Genomic DNA, 20,356 nt, shown 5'->3' on the forward strand with positions numbered 1-20,356 from the left:
TTATTTGATGTGAAGATAAACAAGATACAAAAAATAATGTTAAACATGCTAAGCCGTGTTACTGCAGAGAAGGTTGAATAATTTTGACACAAAACATGACAACTTGGGTGGAATACAGAAACACAATAAAAAAATTACTGATATTTATGATTAAAAATGCATAGCCATATTCCATCAAGCGTGTGTAACATTCACAACATGTCAGAGTTTGAAATAACACGTGGTAATGGCTTTCTTGGCCAATGGAATGGAATTTCCCTCGCAAGAAAATGCTTTTGATTTTTATTCACTCCTGTCCTATTGACTTGTGCAACAGCAAAATGTAACTACTAGTACATGTACAGTACATCAATAACTCAGATCACATATATTAATACAATATTTCACACATTGACAACACACCTTTTGGTATCAGTCAGAACGAGGAAGTTTAAAAAAAAATACTAGTCTTTTTTTTATATGTAACACTGGTTCAGGAATGTTAGGCTCATTATTACCTGGAATCACATTTTATAGTTCTGATTTGGATGCTCTATTCCAGATCAACTGTGGCTGTAAAATGTACATATCTGGTTCATTGCAGCAGTAAGTTAGTTCAAGATATAATGAACAACCTCTATCAGCATCAGTCTACCAGTTATTTCTATTGTGCATTAGTCGTGAGCACCTCTCTTGGCGTTAAATACAATTTTCAATCTCCAATATTATAATATATAATACAAGTTCTGCACTATTACCAAGTTTATTAAATAGAATAGAACTTTAGTTCAATTGCCTTAATTTGAATAAAGGGAAAAATCAGATTATTTTGTTGGCATTAAAAATACAACAGGGCAAGGATCATTAATCACTTTGAATTTCAGGATTTAAAACACGTGCCACATTATATAATGTTTGCAGTCTTATAAGATAAAATAAAATAAAAATCATCTGGTTGTTAGGTTTGGGGAGAAGAAATGTAGTGCTTATGGTGTTCATGTGTATCGAAAAGAAGATAAATAAGAGGAAGACAAGTATGTGGTCAAATTTGTGGCTGGGACAAATGGGTTAATTTGGAATGCCACTGCAACAAACAGAATTGAAGGTGAGTCATGTTTTTAATGAATGTACATACACAGTTAATGTTACTTTTAGCTAGCTATATGACTGCAGAATATGTTTGTCTGTCAATGATTGTAGCAGTAGCAACAGACACACTGTGAGATGAGTTTTCTAAATATCAGACACATTGATACGTCACAAGTCGTCTTTGATAGCACGGCGAGTAAATATTTAATCTTTGCCCCTGCCTCACTGCGACCATTGTTTTTCAACTTTTTTTTTCTCCTATTTTGAATATTTTGTCTGAGATGGATAAAATCGTAGCTACAGCGTAATGCAGGCTTAAATCTAGAGATGCACCTAAAATGCTGTCACCAAAAACTTCAGTTTTCGGCCGACAGACTTTTGTGACTGAAACAACACAGCCGAAACAGGATGTTGTGATGATGCAAGCATGCACGGCGGACAGCCCGCTGAAATGAGTGGAGGTGATGCCTTGTAACAGAGAAGTGAGTCAAGAGGCAAAGTTCCGCTGCTGTGGTAGCTGGCCATTGGCTTCTGCAAGAAGGCTGCCTGGCCGCAGTGCCTCTTCAGCGGCCATGAAAGTGAGGACAAAGCTTGAAAGGATCCAGTGAGCTTGCATTTTGTTACATTCACACAAAAGGACATGCTGCCCATATTATATTAGGCCTTTGGCACACAATTAGATAGGTTACTTCAACTAGGCCGTTGAGCTGTGTCCTTTGTCCTTGCTTTGCCTTCCTTATCTTTGGCACTCAAACTAGTTGAATCCAGTTATATAAGAACAAGCAACCGTTTGGGATGGACTCGAGACCTTGTTCCGTATCTGGCAGAAAAGGGCTCCATACTCAGTACTTGATTTTTCCAGCATATAGTTCAACTGAGAATATATAGTCTTCTGACAGTTACTGTTAATGTAGCGAATCTTTAAAGATAAAAAGGACCGGCAGAAGTTCCCTCAGATCATTTCACTCAATTGGGATTTTTTGTTAAATCCAACATTTTATGTAGTTTCATTCATTACAAAAAACAAATGCAACTTGTTTGTTTGTGGACATTCTCATTCATCCAGGTCATTTTATTCTAAACAGTCATTAAGATGGCAAACGGTCCAGGAGTTATGGTGATTTGAAAAACATGCGCCATTTCCGGTCGGGGACGACAGGTTCGTATTTTGAGGGTTTACAAGTTGTTGGGTGGAAACTCCATCATTAATATGTCATTCAGTTGTAAAAATATAGTGGAGCTGCCTCTACAGTCACTGGGGACTTGTTGGAATCAAAATCTTTGCGTCTCGTTTGGACAGACGAAAGCGTGGCATTGTACAGTATAAGACACATAAGCCAACTTCTCTGTTCAGTGTAAAGATGGTATTTCCACCTTCAGGTAGATGGCCTCTCTCACACCTCTTTCTAAACATCTACATTATCTTCTCTGTGTCATGAATAGGTACATTTTTGTTGTTCAAAGGGTGCTGCTTCTCTTTGAAGTGCAGGCACCTGACAGCTGATCGAAGAGTTAGCCCAATATTGCACCACGCGCTCCTTAAGTGGTTGCTTGTTTTCCCCAATATTATATGTATATGTGTATCCACACTGAGCTTGACTGCATACACCAGACTGCTTTTCTGAATATAGGGTATTTGGGGTGTACTAGTCTTTGCCTCAGGGTGTCTTGCCTCAGACTACTTAATTCCTTCATAGCGCCATCGCCGTGACGTCAGGCAAGTGCCTCCAATAGGAGAGGGACTGGCAGAGTGATTTTGTGCTATTTTGACTTATTTACAAATAATGTCATGAGGACAATGAAGGAAGATGTCATAATAAATGTGGTGTCTCAGTGGTCCCAAGCTTGGGCAACACTAGAGATGAATCATGTGCTTAAGAAGACACTGCACCCTGCTCAGCCTGAAATATACCTCCAAGTAATATTGTGTGGATCATGAACAAGATTAAACTCTCCAAGTAACCACCGAGCAATTAGTAATGGTTGCAACAATCCCCTTCTCTGCTAGTTGTCTTCTCATCATCATCATCCTTCTTAACTCTTTGACCACCAAAAACGTTTAATAACGTTTAGTAAAATCCAAATGAGCGCCGCCAAAGATGTTAAAAGACGTTCACTATGTTGTTTGTTTTTTTGGGGGGAAACGGGTGGAGGAAAGCCTTGGCAAGCTGTGCTGAAAGTATCAAGCAGGTCGAGTTAGTATAATGACTATTTTTGGGCACTACATGGCAGCGATGACTCTCTTTGGACAAGATCGGGTAGGCGTCAGTAGAAGACGTGAGGCGGAGCTAGAGTGTTGAGGGGAGAATGGCTGAGGAAGCGAAAATGGCGACCGGTTGCAAGCAGCTCACGCTTGAGCATTTTTTTCAAAGACGGAAAGCATCGACCAATGCTAAAGAGCACATTGATGATGATGATGGTGACTCCGAGGTTGACGCCGAAGTTGGAAGCGTTGACGCCGAAGTTGGAAGCGTTGACGCGGCGGCTTCGATCACGTCGGAAAGCCTCACCGGCTAGCGATGCTAACGGCGGAAAACGAGCACTTCTGCACAGGCGGACGTTCAATCGTACGATGAAGAGTACCCCGAGTCCAATGAATATTCATTGGAGGAGTGGGTACAGTCTGATCACGGAGAAGACACTGGTTCTGGACTACGATGCCACCATGAATGGAGTGGATAAGATGGATCAGAACATCTCTTACCACCCGGTATAGGAACTGAAGGACATGAGGAAGCCAGACGTAACACCAGGTCACCGTATCATGATCCTGAGAGTAGACTTGATGACAACATGGCCAAACACACACTGCAGTATATACCTGCTATTCCCCAGAAAAAAAGGCCGGCAAGAAAGTGCACGCGAAGGGGCAATCGCAGTGAAACTAATCTGTGGTGCAAATCCTGCTGCGTCCCCTTGCACGCAGGGGAGTTTTACACAATATACCTCACAAAAAGAAAAACTGTGTAGTTGAAACATCCACACAATTGTAAATAGTATGACAAATTGTTTTGTCAAATTGTTACACTGTTGAATGTAAATAAACGTATTTTGCTATCAAAAAACACTTTTTCATTGTTGGTGTTTTACAGAAGTAAAGCACTGTTTAGGTGATTGTGGCATCATTCATGGAAAAAAAAAAGGTGTCAAATTCACTAGAGTGCATGAAATAATATTGTTTCACAAAAAGCTTGATTTCTCCGTATTTTGGTCCAAAACATCGCATTTGGGTGAAACTAACCTATTTTCTATTGTTGATTACTGAAGAACGGAATAAGGTGGAAACTAACTTTTTTTTTCGGATGAAAGATGAGCTTTTCTGTGGACCTTGAAAGATCAGTCAAAATGCTTAAATCAGCTGGCACCCACATATCCTCTTTTCTGAAAATGTTTGGCAGTCAAAGAGTTAAAGTGAACAAAGTCAGGGCTTTCTTTCGCTAAAATGAAAGATGCATTTTTTCGAGCTGTGGTCTACTATCTAAGGTAGTGGCAAAAGTCTCCATGGTTATTTCCTGGTAGGCTGCCCCATTAGCACTTCCAAATATGGGCACACAGGCAACCGGGTGCTATAATTGCACAACACTGGGCGAGTGCAGTGTAAAAAAGGGCTTTAGGGTTTATCTCTAGGTCCTTGCTCCTCTTGTTCACACGCTAGCACATTCCATCAGAAATGCCATCAAGAAGCCGAATGAATAAAAAAAAAGAGAGAAAAATGGGAGAAAGAGAGGTTGATTTGTTGCTCCTTTGGTTTGTCCAATGAAATTAAGTGGCAACAGCAGCACGTCACTCACATGATTTGTTTGACAGACAACAAATGCCGCAGAGAAATGTCTGCAAGTGACAACGTAAGATGGCCGCCGGTGACGGCGAGTAAGCGTCATTGTTAGTCCATTCATATATAAGTCTTGACACACGTCTTCTTTTTAAATAAATGTTTCCAATCCCGTAAGGTGCTGGGGTTTTTAATGAGTTTAATGCTGAAGGAAACAAACTATCGTCTCTCCCGCATGCCATTTTGAATGTACTTCCGTCGTCGAGAGTGATGTTGCTCACAAAGAATATGTCACAGCAAATAAACAAATTTGATTGCACGGTTCGTTTTGAACCGAGCTAAACAGTCAATGGGAGCCTTTCAAGACCCACTTTCTGTCTTTCAAGAAAGTGGGTGTGGCTTCAGGCTATAGATACATTTGTCAAAGTGCAGAAAATGAACCAGGTATTACAATTTATTTTGCTGTCTTACACAATAGAAAGAAAAAAAATAAGTGCTTCAAGGTAGCCGTGCATAACATTTGAAAATATAATGCTATGTTCACACTAAACGCCGGAGGGGAGCGTTTCTGGCGGTGTGATTGCATTGCAGTTGGGCGTGAATGCGTGTGGGGGCTGTGGGGCAGCGCGGATATGGTGAAAATCCGCACATTTGCACCAAAAATCCGCACATTTGCCAAAGTTAAAATAATTGAACTTTCTTCACACGGCAGCCAATCGGCTTCGGGTACGGACTACGTCACACAGCATTCTGCCTGTTGTCACCAGGAGCACTACAACACGGCCAGCCGGGACGGAATGGCGAGCATGGAAGTGGCATACAATGGTAAGTGTATTTATTTACTAGCTGTTGAACAGTAAGGTAGCAATAGTGTTTAGCATTACCCCAAACTATTTAGCACAACCACTAATAACCGTCTGATTGCCACTACAGAAGTGGAAGCGCTTGAGGGGCGCACCTTAAAGAAAGGCACTGGAGGAGAAAATAATGGCTCGGCTGTAGTCCCAGGAAAGAAGTGGAAGTACTCGGTGGTGCTCTCTTTTCTCGACCTGCTAAAGTGCTGTACAGTTGTTGTACATCAAGCGACACGCCTCACCCTCTCCGGTGTGCGCGAATGAAGCAGCTGTGTCCGGTATAACTCCAGCGCTGAAACGCTAGGGAGTAAAGTGAGGTAAAACGCTCCCCTCGCGTTTGGTGTGAACATAGCATTAATTTGACACTTTATAGTAGTGTGGGTGCAAGAGATTTAAACGTAAAATGAAACGATGAGGAGATCAAACAAACTTTTTCCAAGGTTTCAATCTGCAAAGTCTCAGGAGGGTGATTAAAGCATGATAAGCGAACACATCACTGTACCCAAGCACAAATAACAAAACTGGCTATTGTTAGCCGTAACACGCCTTCTAGCAGCAGCAAGCGACAAGCAATCTATTCAGAAAATATAACTTTACTGTTTGAAATGTGGTTCGATTTGGAGCAAAGAGTAAGAGTCTAATCTGCAGTGTGTGATTTGTGACCAAGTGTTGAAACCATCTCATCTTAAATGCCGTCTCGTAATAAAACACACGGCACATAAGGACCAACCGGTCCAATTTTCTTTCATGAAAAGGTTATAATGAAACACACACAGGTCCACTGTTGAGTTTTGTTGTGTTACAAGCACAGTCAAAGCCCAGGAAGCTATTGTGGAAACCTCCTGATCGCCAGAGCCAGTAAGCTCCACACAACCATGGAACGCACGTGTTAACTAACCTATATTCACCAAAGCTTTCTCCTTCCTTTTCCGAGCACCTATGTGTATAAGAAAGGCTTTTCTTCACTTGTGCTCACAAACACAAAGCTGCTTATCCTTTGTTCAAAGAGGCATGCACAACCACTACCTAATGCTCATTTCAGTTGTCATCAATATGATGTCTGATGGTTTTATTACAGCTGTTATTGTTATACAGCTGTTATTAATGCTTTTCCTAATATTTGTTTTATTCTTTCTTTGTTTGGGACCGAGATATGCAGCTGTGACCAACACAGAAAGCGCTAAGACTGTACACAAACAAAACAAACATGGACGAATGGACGCTGCAATTAATTCTGTTCTTGCAGAATTTACTCACCCTTTCCTTGTTAAATGTTGGACAGCGAGAGGTGCTTCGTGCATTCTTAACTGGTAAAGATGTTTGTGTGTTTTTTTTTTCCTATGACGAGAATGACATTTTCATCCATTGCTGCGTTTTGTCAAAACAAAAATTAGGTAGACGTGCACAAGATTACGCATCGTCCAATCAGCTCGAAGTATACTAAGCAAATAGAGCAATCCCAGATTAATATTGTGGAGAACTTCCTTGAGTGAATCACAGTTATTAATCTGGCTATTGCTATTAATCCGAATGGAACGGGGAACGAAAATATAGTGCACTCAAAATTACCCACAATGCACTCTGAAAAGTAGTGAACATTGATGCTCACTCAACCGGAATGATTTAGACCAGGGGTTGTCAATGTTCGCGATCGAGTATTGGTAGATCGCATGACAACACGCGACCTTTTAAAAAACAAAAAAACAACAACAAGGGCAACATCCTATCATCGATCCCGTCGCTTGATTGTGCATCTGAATTCTTCGGACACTTTAGGTCGCGCACAGGCAGCAACGCAACAAGCATCGCCGTGGCACACGCCCATTTCCTTATTTAACGCAAGCGAGGCAAGAGGTGCCCGCTAGTCTTCACCAAAGTCATAAAAATACAGTATGTACAATAAATATAATAATATTTTACAACAGCGCTGAACTATATTTACAATTTAATAGGTACTTGTGGATGGATTTGTAATGATTGTGGTTATAAAAAAAGTCGTGAGTGCACACAGCTTGCGTGGTCGTGTGTTCCCATTCATTTGAATGACAGAAATTTTTAAGAAACGAAAATTAACTGAAGCTACATTTTATGTTTACAAAACTAACAAAAACTATGATTATAGCGAAAATGTCCTTCGTTTTAGTTTTTGGTAAATCATTTAATGCATGCTTTGGGGATAATTTTAAGGGTGATTTTAAGTAGTTATATTTCAATATTAATCGTAATAAGGAAGGAAGAACGTGTGTCACACAGAAGTGACGTTATCTAGCAGCAGCCAATATAAAAGCACCTTCAGGTGACACATTTTCATGCTTGACTTCAGGCTCCAATGGCTCAGCTTTTAATTAAAACTATTACTGAAACTAACTAAAACTAAGCATTTTTTTAAATAGCTAAAACTACTAAAAACTAACAGAACCACCCTGAAAACTAATTAAAACTAACTAAATTTAAAAAAACAAAACAAAATCAAAACTAACCCTGGACTTGCCACTTGTAAAATGTTATGGTAGACTAGAGCCACACACACTACATGTGTGCAAGCTTGGACAGCTCAAATGATCCCACCCCCATCTCGGCAGTTGTAATGGTAATAAAATGGAGGCCATGTCATTCCGTGCGGTGCAGTAGCGTGCCGTGCCGTGTTAACCCCCCCACTTTACGTGATAACCCATGGGTTATCTAGTTCAAATACACAAACAAAAGTAGTTAACAATATCCTGTATATTGTTTAGGCTGGCTTGTTTAGCAGAACTGTAATACACACAATGTTTTTTTTTTAATCCAAAATAAATTATTTACGTAATATGACTGAATATTACAACTTTTCAACTCTAGTTTATTGAACTGTAAGTTATAATGTGCTGATGTTTTCTTTAATCATTTCTAAAGTTCAGGATATTTAATTTTATTATGATGTGTACTTTAATTATCTACTGCAGTTCTAATATGTCTATATGCTATATGCTTTATTTTTTATTTTTTATGGATGTTTATGCTTTATGTACAGCACAGTAAATTCCCTTTGTGGATGAACTGTGCTATATAGATAAACTCACCTTGCCATAAAATAGATGCACTACAAAGAAATTAATTGTAAGACTGACCATCTTTCAGAGGGAGCCTCATTTGTTCCCACACTGTTCATATTCCTCAACATTGACTATCCATCCACATAAACCACATATTCACTGAGCCCTTGCATTGTATTCAATATTTGTAAAGTAAAATACACCAACCCAACAAATGGGCTGTAGGCAGTAAGTAAATAGTTGTCTAACTCAACTCATTGGAAATATTGCTTAAAAGGCTTACCAAAGTCCCCCGGGACAAAGATGTCATACACACAGATCTGTCCTGTGGTGTAATTATGTGGGTAGTTTGGGGACAGCACAGTGCCCTCTGAACCGGTGAAGTGACCACCACAGGGAGCTGCGGTGACAGGAAGAGAAGCAAAAGAGATACAGTTAACGAATGTGAAAAAAAAGTCGCTTCCACCACCTAGGGAAATAAAGCAATACTGTGCTATCAGCAAGTGCACACACAAGCATTTGTATCACAAAATTGGATGAGAAGTTACCACTGGATTTTTACCTGCTGACATACTGTATATACAACATGGCACTGGGATGCCAAAATAATTTGTCATTTGAGAGACACTTTTGGGACTTTTTTATAAGTCACTATGAGCTCTAAATAGACAAGATAAGCAGGTCTGATTTATGTTTACATGTTTAAAATCCAAAGAAAAATAAAACAAGCCTGGAAAGTGATTCTGTCTTCCAAATACATCAAACGGTAATTCATCAACAAACACACAATTGTGCCTGTACATATATTAACCATTGGGTCTTGCAGCCATGGTAAATTGTTAAAACAGCCTTTACTTTTGGAAAAATATTTCTGATGATGCTAGAACTATATTTTTAAATAAAGTAAGTAAATTCCTTGAGATCAGTAATGATATAATCTGGAAAAAGAAGGGGGAAAAAGAAAATTTTCAGTATCCACTCTTCTATTGAGCTGACATTCAATGACCTTTCCAGGACATGGTGATTGAACCAAGTGTTTGTGACAGGGACCTTCTTAACATTGATATGTCCCTTTCAAGCACTTGCAGTCTGAAGTGTCCTACGCATGCAAGGGCCTTACAGCACCATAGATAACAAACTATGAGATGTCACACTGAATTCTGCAAACTTTGTGTGAGGAAACTTCAAATACACATTTCTGGCATGAATAAGTACAGAGTTAAACAAAAGACAGATTGACTTAAAATAAAATAATTCTAAAAAGATAACCATCAAGCAAGACATAAAGGGACAAGCAGCTTCACCAACAACTCAAAAGAATCTTGCAGAAACAGTATTTGTTCATTTAGCTATGGGCTGATGCTGTATAACATTATCAAATTGAGAGAGGCAGCTGCAAATAAAAGGGTCAATTATAGTGTTGTCACAATACCAACATTTTGGTATTGGTTCTGGTACCAGCATGTAGTTCAATACTTTTCGGTACTTTTTCCAAGTCAAAAGACCCAAAAAAAAAAGTAATTAAATACTTTTTTTTTCTTTTTAAATTGTTCTTGTGTCTTTAATTATATATATATATATATATATATATATATATATATATGAGAGAGAGAGAGAGGAGGGGCGAGAGAGAGAGAGAGAGAAGCATTTCCCAAATAACATGTTGAGTTAGAAACAATTTCTGTTGATTATTTTTCTGTAGAATGAAAAATGAACACAGCATTTGCTGCTACCTATGCAACACAAGTAAGGGTATCTTGATGGCTTTCAACACACATTTTTTTTTAAATGATAACCGTATAATTGCTTTTGTGAATTTCACAAGTGGTGAGAAAAGTTGTTTTTCATGAAAAAGCTTTGTTTTATTAATAAAATAATGTTCAGACCTGAGATGGGAACAGGTGCCTTTTCTTTTGCAATTGGTTCCGATTAGATTCTAGTTGGAGCTAAGTATTATCAAACCTAAACGTATAACTATTTTATGTGCTAAACAGAAAATAACACTTAATTTAGCATATATTTGAAAGTACACCCCCCCCCCCCCACCCCACCATTTTTTTAATTTTAAATAAATTCAGGTAACATATAACGTAGTTCAGGAACTGTAAAAGTCAAGGCTAGCTTGTCATACCTACCATCCAGTGAGTGGAATTCTAATTCAGGCAAGACAGATTAAATGTGTGGAAAACAAATGAATAAATACCAGTAAGTAAGTAAACAAATAAATAAATAACGTGACTGAAAAAGGCTAGGCTACAGGTGGTTATCTCAGAAGTTCAATAATTATGTTTCATTGATTTGATTACTACATCACAAACTAAACTATTCAATCAAAATGAAGTAGTTTAGTTTCCCATCAATGCAAATTTGTATATAGTTATTATATATTTTATCAGCTCTACACACACCTGCTACTTTTCTCAACCAAAACAATTAGTGTTGTGTTTCAGCTAGAGAATATTTAGTTTTCATTTGACAATGGTGCACAATCCTCATGTGTGGTGGTCTCAATGGTTTCTGTTGAATATGCGTTTGAACTTATTTATCATACAGAAGTCATTGCATCACAAAGCATCACATATCCACCCGGCAGCTTTGCTTCTCACCTTGACAACTTGGCTTGCTTCGATCCCATTCTGGTCTCTTGCTGTTGCCCATGACACATGTCAGAGTAGAATAGCCTTGCAGTAGGTATCCGGCCTCACAATTAAAGGTAACCATTGATCCCAGCTTGTAGTCAGTCCCCATTTTCGTGCCATTCATCACATTCCCTGGATCAAAACAGGCCTCCCGCAGTTTTGCTGCCAATCAAAAAAGACAACATTCAGAAGAAGACTGCTGTGCCATACACAGGCTATAAACACAAAAAGATTCTAGCACAGATTACTGGTATGCATCACAAGGTACGACGACGTTTTAGGGCCACGTAAAAATAAATATTTTTTAGAGGGCAGGGGCAATATTCCAAGAAAAAGAACTCGCAAATTTGCGACTTTATTAAGTGGCAAACAAGCGAGAAAAAAACCTCATAAATTTGCGAATTTATAAAGTGGCAGATTTTCATGTTAAGCATTTGCATTTTGAAACGTTGGGTACTGCCAGCGACAAACACGTCTCGCTTTGCGAAGGTCCACACCCTCAGAATCATGCATTTAAGTAAATTTGTTAAAATTTATATTTACTTGTACATTTAGAGATTTTTTCTCGCAAATTTGCCACTTTATAAGGTCGCAAATTTGCCACTTTATAAAGTCGCAAATTTCCACGTTTTTTTTTTCTTCATTAAACTAAATTGTTGAAGAAGCATACATCAAGGCTTGTAAATACGGATGATAAAAGCTGATGAACTGCAATCAGGAAAAAAAACCTGTATATAGTATACTGAATGCAACGTAGCCAAACTCAAAGATGTACTGAATCACATGTATAAAGATGCATGAGACTAAATACAGATAAATACAGCATGTGGAAAGAAGCCCACATCGGCACAGTACCTTTGTACTCTAAATGAAAGCCAGTATAGCTCACAGAGCCGTCACTTCGAAATGCCAAGTACATGAAGTTGGAAGAGCTCTCTATCTTCTCAGGAAGTTTACTATCCTGGAAACTGCCAATCAGATGAGTGCTGCTGTCTGGCCCATCATAGATGTACAAGAAATCATAGTTGGGCTCAATACTGAAGCTGCAAGAGATTCAGACAAAATCAGTTCAAAATGTTATTTTGCAAAGTCTTATCTCCAATTTAACACAGTGCTCCAGTATGTGCTGCTATAAAGTGAGGAGTGAGTCATACACTTTGCTTTATTTCTTCAGACAAAAGATGTCAAAATTAATAAATGAATACATAAATAAATAAACAAAAAAGAATAACTCGCAGATGAGGTGGGGAGATATTAAATTGTTGTGACAATGTGGCACAAACTCTTCCCAGATGGCGGTGGAAATGCAGTGTGAAAAGATCATTTCATATTGTTGCTTTGTATATCAAATCACTCGCCACAGTGAGAAAGAGATCATTGCTTCTATTTTCAAACTAATGAGCATACTTTATGACAAAAATGTAAATAGCTTAGAGATAATTGCATTTCAGTTGAATGGAGGCAACTACAATTCCAAATGATGCCTCAATTCTTTCAATTGGCAATCCCAGGTTGCAAAGCAGCAATGTGCCAACTTTGATGTTTATTTTTGAAAGACTAAATCAAATAGAAATAAAACATTACACCACTGCAGTACCAATGCTTGAGTCCTTCATGAAAAAATACTCAACAGTGAAGCGTAGGACTGCCCTCAGGCTCATCTTAGCCTGCCAGACTTGCTGCTACACGCCTAAATTGTAATTAATAATGGAAAACTTCTGAGTATCATGCAGCATAGTAAATGAGTTGCACTCATATCACACTTCTTCCTGCAATATACAACACTAATCTGATTTTTTTTATTTTGACAGCATTTGGGGAAAGCGACAGGAATATCTGCTTTAAGGCATTACTCCCTCCAATTTAGCTTTTTCGCTATCTACCAACACACCTGGACTCAAACCCAAGTGCATGATTGTGCAGACATGGCCAACTTTGCTCAGTGATGTTACAGCTGGTTCCGTCACAGAGAACAAGCAATTCCTGGGAGCAACCTGTGCTGTGGTGCATTGACTAAGAACTGCCTTCAGTTTCATGTTTTGAGAAGGCTCTGTTATTTGAGCTACTGAATCATATACTATAGGAATGCTCAATTATGGAAAAAATAATAATCACGATTATTTTGGCAATAATTGAAATCACGATTATTCAACATAGACATAAATACTTTTGCAGAGTGCACAAGCCAGAAACACATGTATGGTGTTGGCAATCATGATATATACAATCACGTTGCAAATTATCACAACCTGTATTGTACCATAGTGTAAAAGAATAATTGTTTGTAGTGCGGTCCACAGTCAGGGTTGTATTAAGTGAAATTCATTGAATGGACACAATCTTGCTCAAAACATTCATGGTGCACTCTGGAACAAACTTAAAGTTAAAAAAGCAGTGATTTTGATTAAAATGGTTAAGTATTAAGATTTTTTTTTTTTTATCATTTAGCTTTTTATGCAAATTGTGTTGGTGAAAATCGCCGTGATTGGCTGTGCTTGAAAGGAAATGCAAATCAGTTGATACTTTTCTTCCGTGCCTGAGTGACCTTTTTTCTATTTCATTACAAAAATATATCAAAACACAAATCAAAGTTCAGTTAATTGTCATTATCTTTACTACATGGAGACAAAGGTTCCACGTGAATTCAATTAACAAATTCAACTAATAAATGAGCACATCACTTTTATTTTATCTAATGAGGTGCAATGCTGTTGACGTGACGTCATCGGCCAGCAAAGCTCGCTCGAAGGAGTGATTTGCATTTTCTAGCTAAATAGCCAATCTGTGCTCTCCATTTGACACAACAAACTGCACTTAAATTGAAACCATGTCTAAAATGCACAATAACTCTTACTTCTTCACAATTATAATAACCTGAATTTTACTTAGATTTGTTCTTGCCTGTTAATTTTTAAAATGTTTGGAATTTTAGACAGTGGCTACATTCACACTGCAGGGTATGATGCCCAATTCAGATTTTTTGTTAAATCCCATGTTTTTATGTACTGTTCACATTATAAAAACAAATGTCTAATGTGAAAGCAACGCGCCCGTGATGCGACTCGCATGCGCAAAGAGCACATGTCCAGTGACGTACACCCAAAACAACAACGTCACGTTGCAGTGTCATATGCAAATTTAGCTGTGCCAACGCACGCGCTCCTGGACGCTCAAAATTCATTGACACGCCCACCTCTATATATTTGTAATAATATATATTTATTTATTTATGTTGGCAAAAACCTGAAGTTTGGAGTGCAGCATGTGCACTCTGCAGTAGAACAATTTTTTGGTACAAAACAAGAAAATGTTCAAACGTAAAACATATTACATATGTTATTTTTAAAACATTTTAAAAGGTGCAAATGTATCAATTTAAACTACTGAAAAAAATGTAATATTTTTTTTTTTTTACGATTATGCTGATTTTGTAATTGTCGAGTGTAATAATTGAAATTGTAATTGAATTTCGATAAATTGCACAGCCCTAATATACTGTAAATAAAGAACAAATAACAAGTCCTCCTTTTCTCCTTCATCCAAGGTACTAAAGGAGAAAATTATTTTAAAGCGTTATTGTCCAAAACAGTCTTTAATTACTTTGAATTAAATCCTGAACTTTAATAAGCAGACCAACTGTAACACTGTTTTACAATCCCTGCTGTTATTTGGGAATGTTATTTTCAGTGAATAGGTGAACAGTGTAGCAGATTAAAATACCTGATAAAAGCCAAGGAGATGACATAGTCAGAGTGGACAGCAATAAGCCAATCACAGTCTTTACTGTGTGGATAAGGGTGTGGGTAGCTGGGTGACAGGATGAATCCTGAAGATCCTGTCACATTTCCCCCACATGGAGCTTGAGACAAATAAAGAGTCGAGATAAGCCATAAAACAGACAGCAGTCACACATAAACGTTCATTTCGTCTTTCTATCATAGTGAAAGATTGACTGCAAAAGGAGAACTTGTTGACATTGTCAAATTATATTTAAAATTCTGGATTCCACCATGAGTGACAAAATAAGAACAAGATGCACTTCAGCTTAAGCACATGAGTCACACTATATGAGCTTGGAACTGCAACTGGGAGACCAAATACTTTTAGCTCTCATGTAAGACCAGTTTGGCAGTGATTCAAGAAGATCTATTACTTTAGACCTACTTAGTGGAATTATTTATAATTGCATTGTCGGGTAATTAGCTGTTAAGTCTAATCAACGAATGTGTAGGAGGGTGTAGTGTGGATTTGTCCACCTAAGTGCCAATTACAGCTCAAACATACCAAAATAGTTTTGTTTGTCCCACAAATCTGCACATATTAGATGCTGCTTTAACCTGGTAAAACAAAAAAATCTCCTCCTTCATGACTTTCACTTTGATCCCCTGCACTTCAGTTGTCCCCCCCCCCCCCTCTCTCTCTTTATACCACATATCTCTCTATCAATTTTACTCATCTGTCTCCTCTCTGACTCACGCTATCATCCCCACCCATCCCACCCTTCTCACCAATGCAGCTTGGAGGGCTGGGTTGCCAGTAGTATCTATTTTCCACTTGGATGCAGGTGATTCTGCTCTCCCCCTGCAATTCATATCCCGGATCACAAGAGAAGGTCACAGAATCACTGGGCTCCCGCCCTTCCCCGTTGCGACTGCCATTCATGGGAATACCTGGATCTCTGCAGGCAGTGGCCAGAGAACCTGAGGGGAAACACACACACGGACAAAGATACAGTAAATGTCACATGCGGATTATGCAACTAGAGCAGGCACGTGAAGGGGGGGTGCTATGGGTGCCGGGACACATGCCCTTTTGGCACTGATGCCCAAAGTGCCCCTTTGTCCATTTATTTATTTATTTATCTATTTTATATTAAAAATAGTTTGTGAAAGTAGTTTTGTTGCCTTTCAAAACTAAAATTCAGCAACATAATTTACATAAAACTAATTATTATTATGTTATCCTTGGATGACGTCATACTACGAGACGCACCCCATTTTGCCAGGTTGCTTGCAACTACACCTGCAGTCGGTAAGTTGGTCTCTCCGTTTGTATTTACGTAGTCTCACTCACAGTAAAAAAAAAAGCCAAGGTCATAGAATGCAGAAAACACAAGCAAAACTAATGCCTTTATTTGAAAGATCTTGTAGACATGATCACATACCAACTACTTATGTGTTTAAAGTACACAGAATCTGTCGGAATTTGTAACTCTCGCTCAGAATTTTAATAAAATCTTCCTGAAGACTCCAACTTGTAGCATGTACTAAATGATAGCTGATTTGAAATATACTTCAAAATATATGTGGAAAATGCTACATGATCTTTATTTTAATTTTAACTGACAGCTCGTTTTGGGAGGTTTGCGGTCAGAGTAAGATCCTAATAAGAAACAGGTAGCAGTGTGTTTAGAATTTAGGGGGACAGTGAAGAACAAAAAGAAAAAGAAAAAAAAACAACAACAATCACCGTTTTATCAAAAACAAACAATGTAGCTTGCTGAGATGTGCACTATAGGAAAATCTTAATTGTGCTTCTCACCCTATCTCTAAGGGAGAGCCCGGCTACCCTGCGGAGGAAACTCATTTCGGCCGCTTGTATCCGGGATCTTGTTCTTTCGGTCACGAGCTGTGGGTCGTGACCATAGGTGAGGGCAGGAACGTAGATCGACCGGTAAATCGAGAGCTTTGCCTTTCGGCTCAGCTCCTTCTTCACCACAACGGACCGATACAGCGTCCGCATCACTGCAGACGCTGCACCGATCCGTCTGTCGATCTCCCGCTCTAACCTACCCTCACTCGTGAACAAGACCCCAAGATACTTAAACTCCTCCACTTGGGGCAGGACCTCATCCCCGACCCGCAGAGGGCACTCCACCCTTTTCCGACTGAGGGCCATGGTCTCGGATTTGGAGGTGCTGATCCTCATCCCAACCGCTTCACACTCGGCTGCAAACCGCTCCATCTCTCGCTGGAGATCACGGCTTGAAGAAGCCAACAGCACCACATCATCTGCAAAAAGCAGAGATGCAATGTTGAGGCCACCAAACCGGACCCCCTCGACACTCCGGCTGCGCCTAGAAATTCTGTCCATAAAAGTTACGAACAGAATCGGTGACAAAGGGCAACCTTGGCGGAGTCCGACCCTCACAGGAAACAAATTCGACTTACTGCCGGCAATGCGGACCAAACTCTGACATCGGTCGTACAGGGACCGAATAGCCCGTATCAGGGGGCCCGGTACACCATACTCCCGAAGCACCCCCCACAGGACTCCCCGAGGGACACGGTCAAACGCCTTCTCCAAGTCCACAAAGCACATGTGGACTGGTTGGGCGAACTCCCACGCACCCTCAAGGATCCTGCTGAGGGTGTAGAGCTGGTGCACTGTCCCACGGCCGGGACGAAAACCACACTGCTCCTCCTGAATCCGAGATTCAACTTCCCGACGGATCCTCCTCTGCAGCACCCCCGAATAGACCTTACCTGGGAGGCTGAGGAGTGTGATCCCTCTAAAGTTGGAACACACCCTCCGGTCCCCCTTCTTAAAAAGAGGAACCACCACCCCGGTCTGCCAATCCAGAGGCACTGTCCCTGATGTCCACGCGATGTTGTAGAGACGTGTCAACCACGACAGCCCCACTACATCCAGAGCCTTTAGGAACTCCGGGCAAACCTCATCCACCCCCGAGGCCCTGCCACCGAGAAGCTTTCCAACCACTTCAGTGACTTTGACCCCAGAGATAGGGGGGCCCACCTCAGAGTCCCCAGACCCTGCTTCCTCAAAGGAAGGCGTGTTGGTGGAATTGAGGAAGTCTTTGAAGTATTCTCCCCACCGATTCACGACGTCCTAAGTCGAGGTCAACAGCACCCCATCTCCACTATACACAGTGTTAATGGCGCACTGCTTTCCTCTCCTGAGACGCCGGATGGTGGACCAGAATTTCCTCGAAGCCGTCTCCATGGCCTCACCAAACTCCTCCCATGTCCGAGTTTTTGCCTCAGCGACCACCGAAGCCGCATTCCGCTTGGCCAGCCGGTACCTGTCAGCAGCCTCCGGAGTCCCACAGGCCAAAAAGGCCCAATAGGACTCCTTCTTCAGCTTGACGGCATCCCTTACCGCTGGTGTCCACCAGCGGGTTCGAGGATTGCCGCCCCGACAGGCACCAACCACCTTACGGCCACAGCTCCGATCGGCCGCTTCAACAATGGAAGCACGGAACATGGTCCATTCGGACTCAACGTCCCCCGCCTCCCCCGGGGCAACGGAGAAGCCCTGCCGGAGGTGGGCGTTGAAACTCTTTCTGACAGGGGATTCTGCCAGACGTTCCCAGCAGACCCTCACAATACGTTTGGGCCTGCCTGGTCGGACCAGCATCTTACCCCGCCATCGGAGCCAACACACCACCAGGTGGTGATCAGTTGACAGCTCCGCCCCTCTCTTAACCCGAGTGTCCAACACATACGGCCGCAAATCCGATGACACGACTACAAAGTCGATCATCGAACTGCGGCCTAGGGTGTCCTGGTGCCAAGTGCACATATGGACACCCTTGTGCTTGAACATGGTGTTCGTTATGGTCAGTCCGTGACGAGCACAGAAGTCCAACAACAAAACACCGCTCAGGTTTTGATCGGGGGGGCCGTTCCTCCCAATCACGCCCCTCCAGGTCTCACTGTCATTACCCACGTGAGCGTTGAAGTCCCCCAGCAGAACGAGGGAGTCCCCGGGGGGAGCGCTCTCCAGCACACCCTCCAAGGACTCCAGAAAGGGTGGGTACTCTGAGCTGTTGTTCAGTGCATAAGCACAAACAACAGTCAGGACCCGTCCCCCCACCCGTAGGCGGAGGGAAGCTACCCTCTCGTTCACCGGGGTAAAACCAACGCACAGCTCCAGAGGGGGGCCCCGGTGACCCGCATCCGGGCAAGGGAAACGAAGATCCAAAGTTTGTGTTCATCATTGGGGTCATTTGAGCCATGCTTTGTCTGGTCCCTCACCTAGGACCTGTTTGCCATGGGTGGCCCTACCAGGGGCATGAAGCCCCGGACAACATAGCTCCCAGGTTCATTGGGACACGCAAACCCCTCCACCACGATAAGGTGATGACTCACGGAGGGGTTCATGTAAATTTGTTGTTTATAAATGATTCTTCATACACAAATGTCAAAACGTTTTTATGGTGATTGCCATTGGCATTGCAGACAAACAACAGTTTCATTATGTGTGATTTATTGTTTAGCCATTGTTTCAATTAAGAATTTTACAATGGATAACACTATATATATATATATATATATATATATATATATATATATATATATATATATATATATATATACAGTGCTGCTCAAAAGTTTGTGAACCCTGCAGGCATGGTCAGATTGTTTATATAAAATATTAAAATAACCGTAATAAATGTTTAGTCACACCCAAATCTACAATGCTGACATTGAAAATAATGGGCTTGAACAAAAATAATGATAATATTGTCATTAATTTTTGAATAAAAGTTGTTGATTTAAGAACAATTTAGATTTCATGTGTGCAAAAGTATGTGAACCTCTCACTTAATCGGACATTACACCTCCTTTTGCAATGAGAACTTCATCCAAACACTTTCTTTAGTGATTTATCAGTCTTTCACATCTACTTTGGGGGAATTTTTGCCACTCTTCTTTGCAAAATGCAGCCAGTTGAGAGAGGTCGGATGGGCGTCTAGCATAAACTGCCCGCTTCAGGTTTCCGCCACAGTATTTTGAGAGAATTTAAATCAGGATTTTGACTGGGCACATCCAGAATATGAATGTTGTTGTTCTTCAGCCATTCCTTGATTGTATTGCTGGAATGCTTTGGATTATTGTCATGTTGCATGATCCATCGTCTACCAGGATGTAACTTCACAAAGGACAGCTTCAGGTTATGTTCCAGGATTTCCCAATATTCCTCTGAATTCATGATTCCCTGGATTATGTGGAGTTGTCCAGGTCCTCA

The 20,356-nt window shown here is 40.6% G+C and overlaps 1 protein-coding gene across 6 annotated transcripts in view; it reads right to left on the bottom strand.

The window, feature by feature from the left end:
- LOC147171791 (CUB and sushi domain-containing protein 3-like) overlaps positions 1-20,356 on the bottom strand; it is a 499,351-nt gene that overhangs the window by 245,263 nt on the left and 233,732 nt on the right. For all 6 annotated transcript variants that reach the window (XR_015095358.1, XM_086078287.1, XM_086078288.1 and 3 more), the window contains exons 27-31: positions 15,874-16,065; positions 15,086-15,224; positions 12,221-12,408; positions 11,333-11,527; positions 9,010-9,126 (exon numbers count right to left, since the gene is read on the bottom strand). Coding sequence is in view for 5 of the 6 variants with exons in the window: in XM_086078287.1 (XP_085934413.1) it covers positions 9,010-9,126; positions 11,333-11,527; positions 12,221-12,408; positions 15,086-15,224; positions 15,874-16,065 (831 nt within the window). In the remaining variant the exon portion in view is untranslated. The remainder of the gene's footprint in view (positions 1-9,009; positions 9,127-11,332; positions 11,528-12,220; positions 12,409-15,085; positions 15,225-15,873; positions 16,066-20,356) is intronic.

Source organism: Leptonotus elevatus, chromosome 6 (assembly GCF_054856555.1).
Source record: "Leptonotus elevatus isolate MCC_2025b chromosome 6, RoL_Lele_1.0, whole genome shotgun sequence".
Taxonomy (NCBI): Eukaryota; Metazoa; Chordata; class Actinopteri; order Syngnathiformes; family Syngnathidae; genus Leptonotus; species Leptonotus elevatus.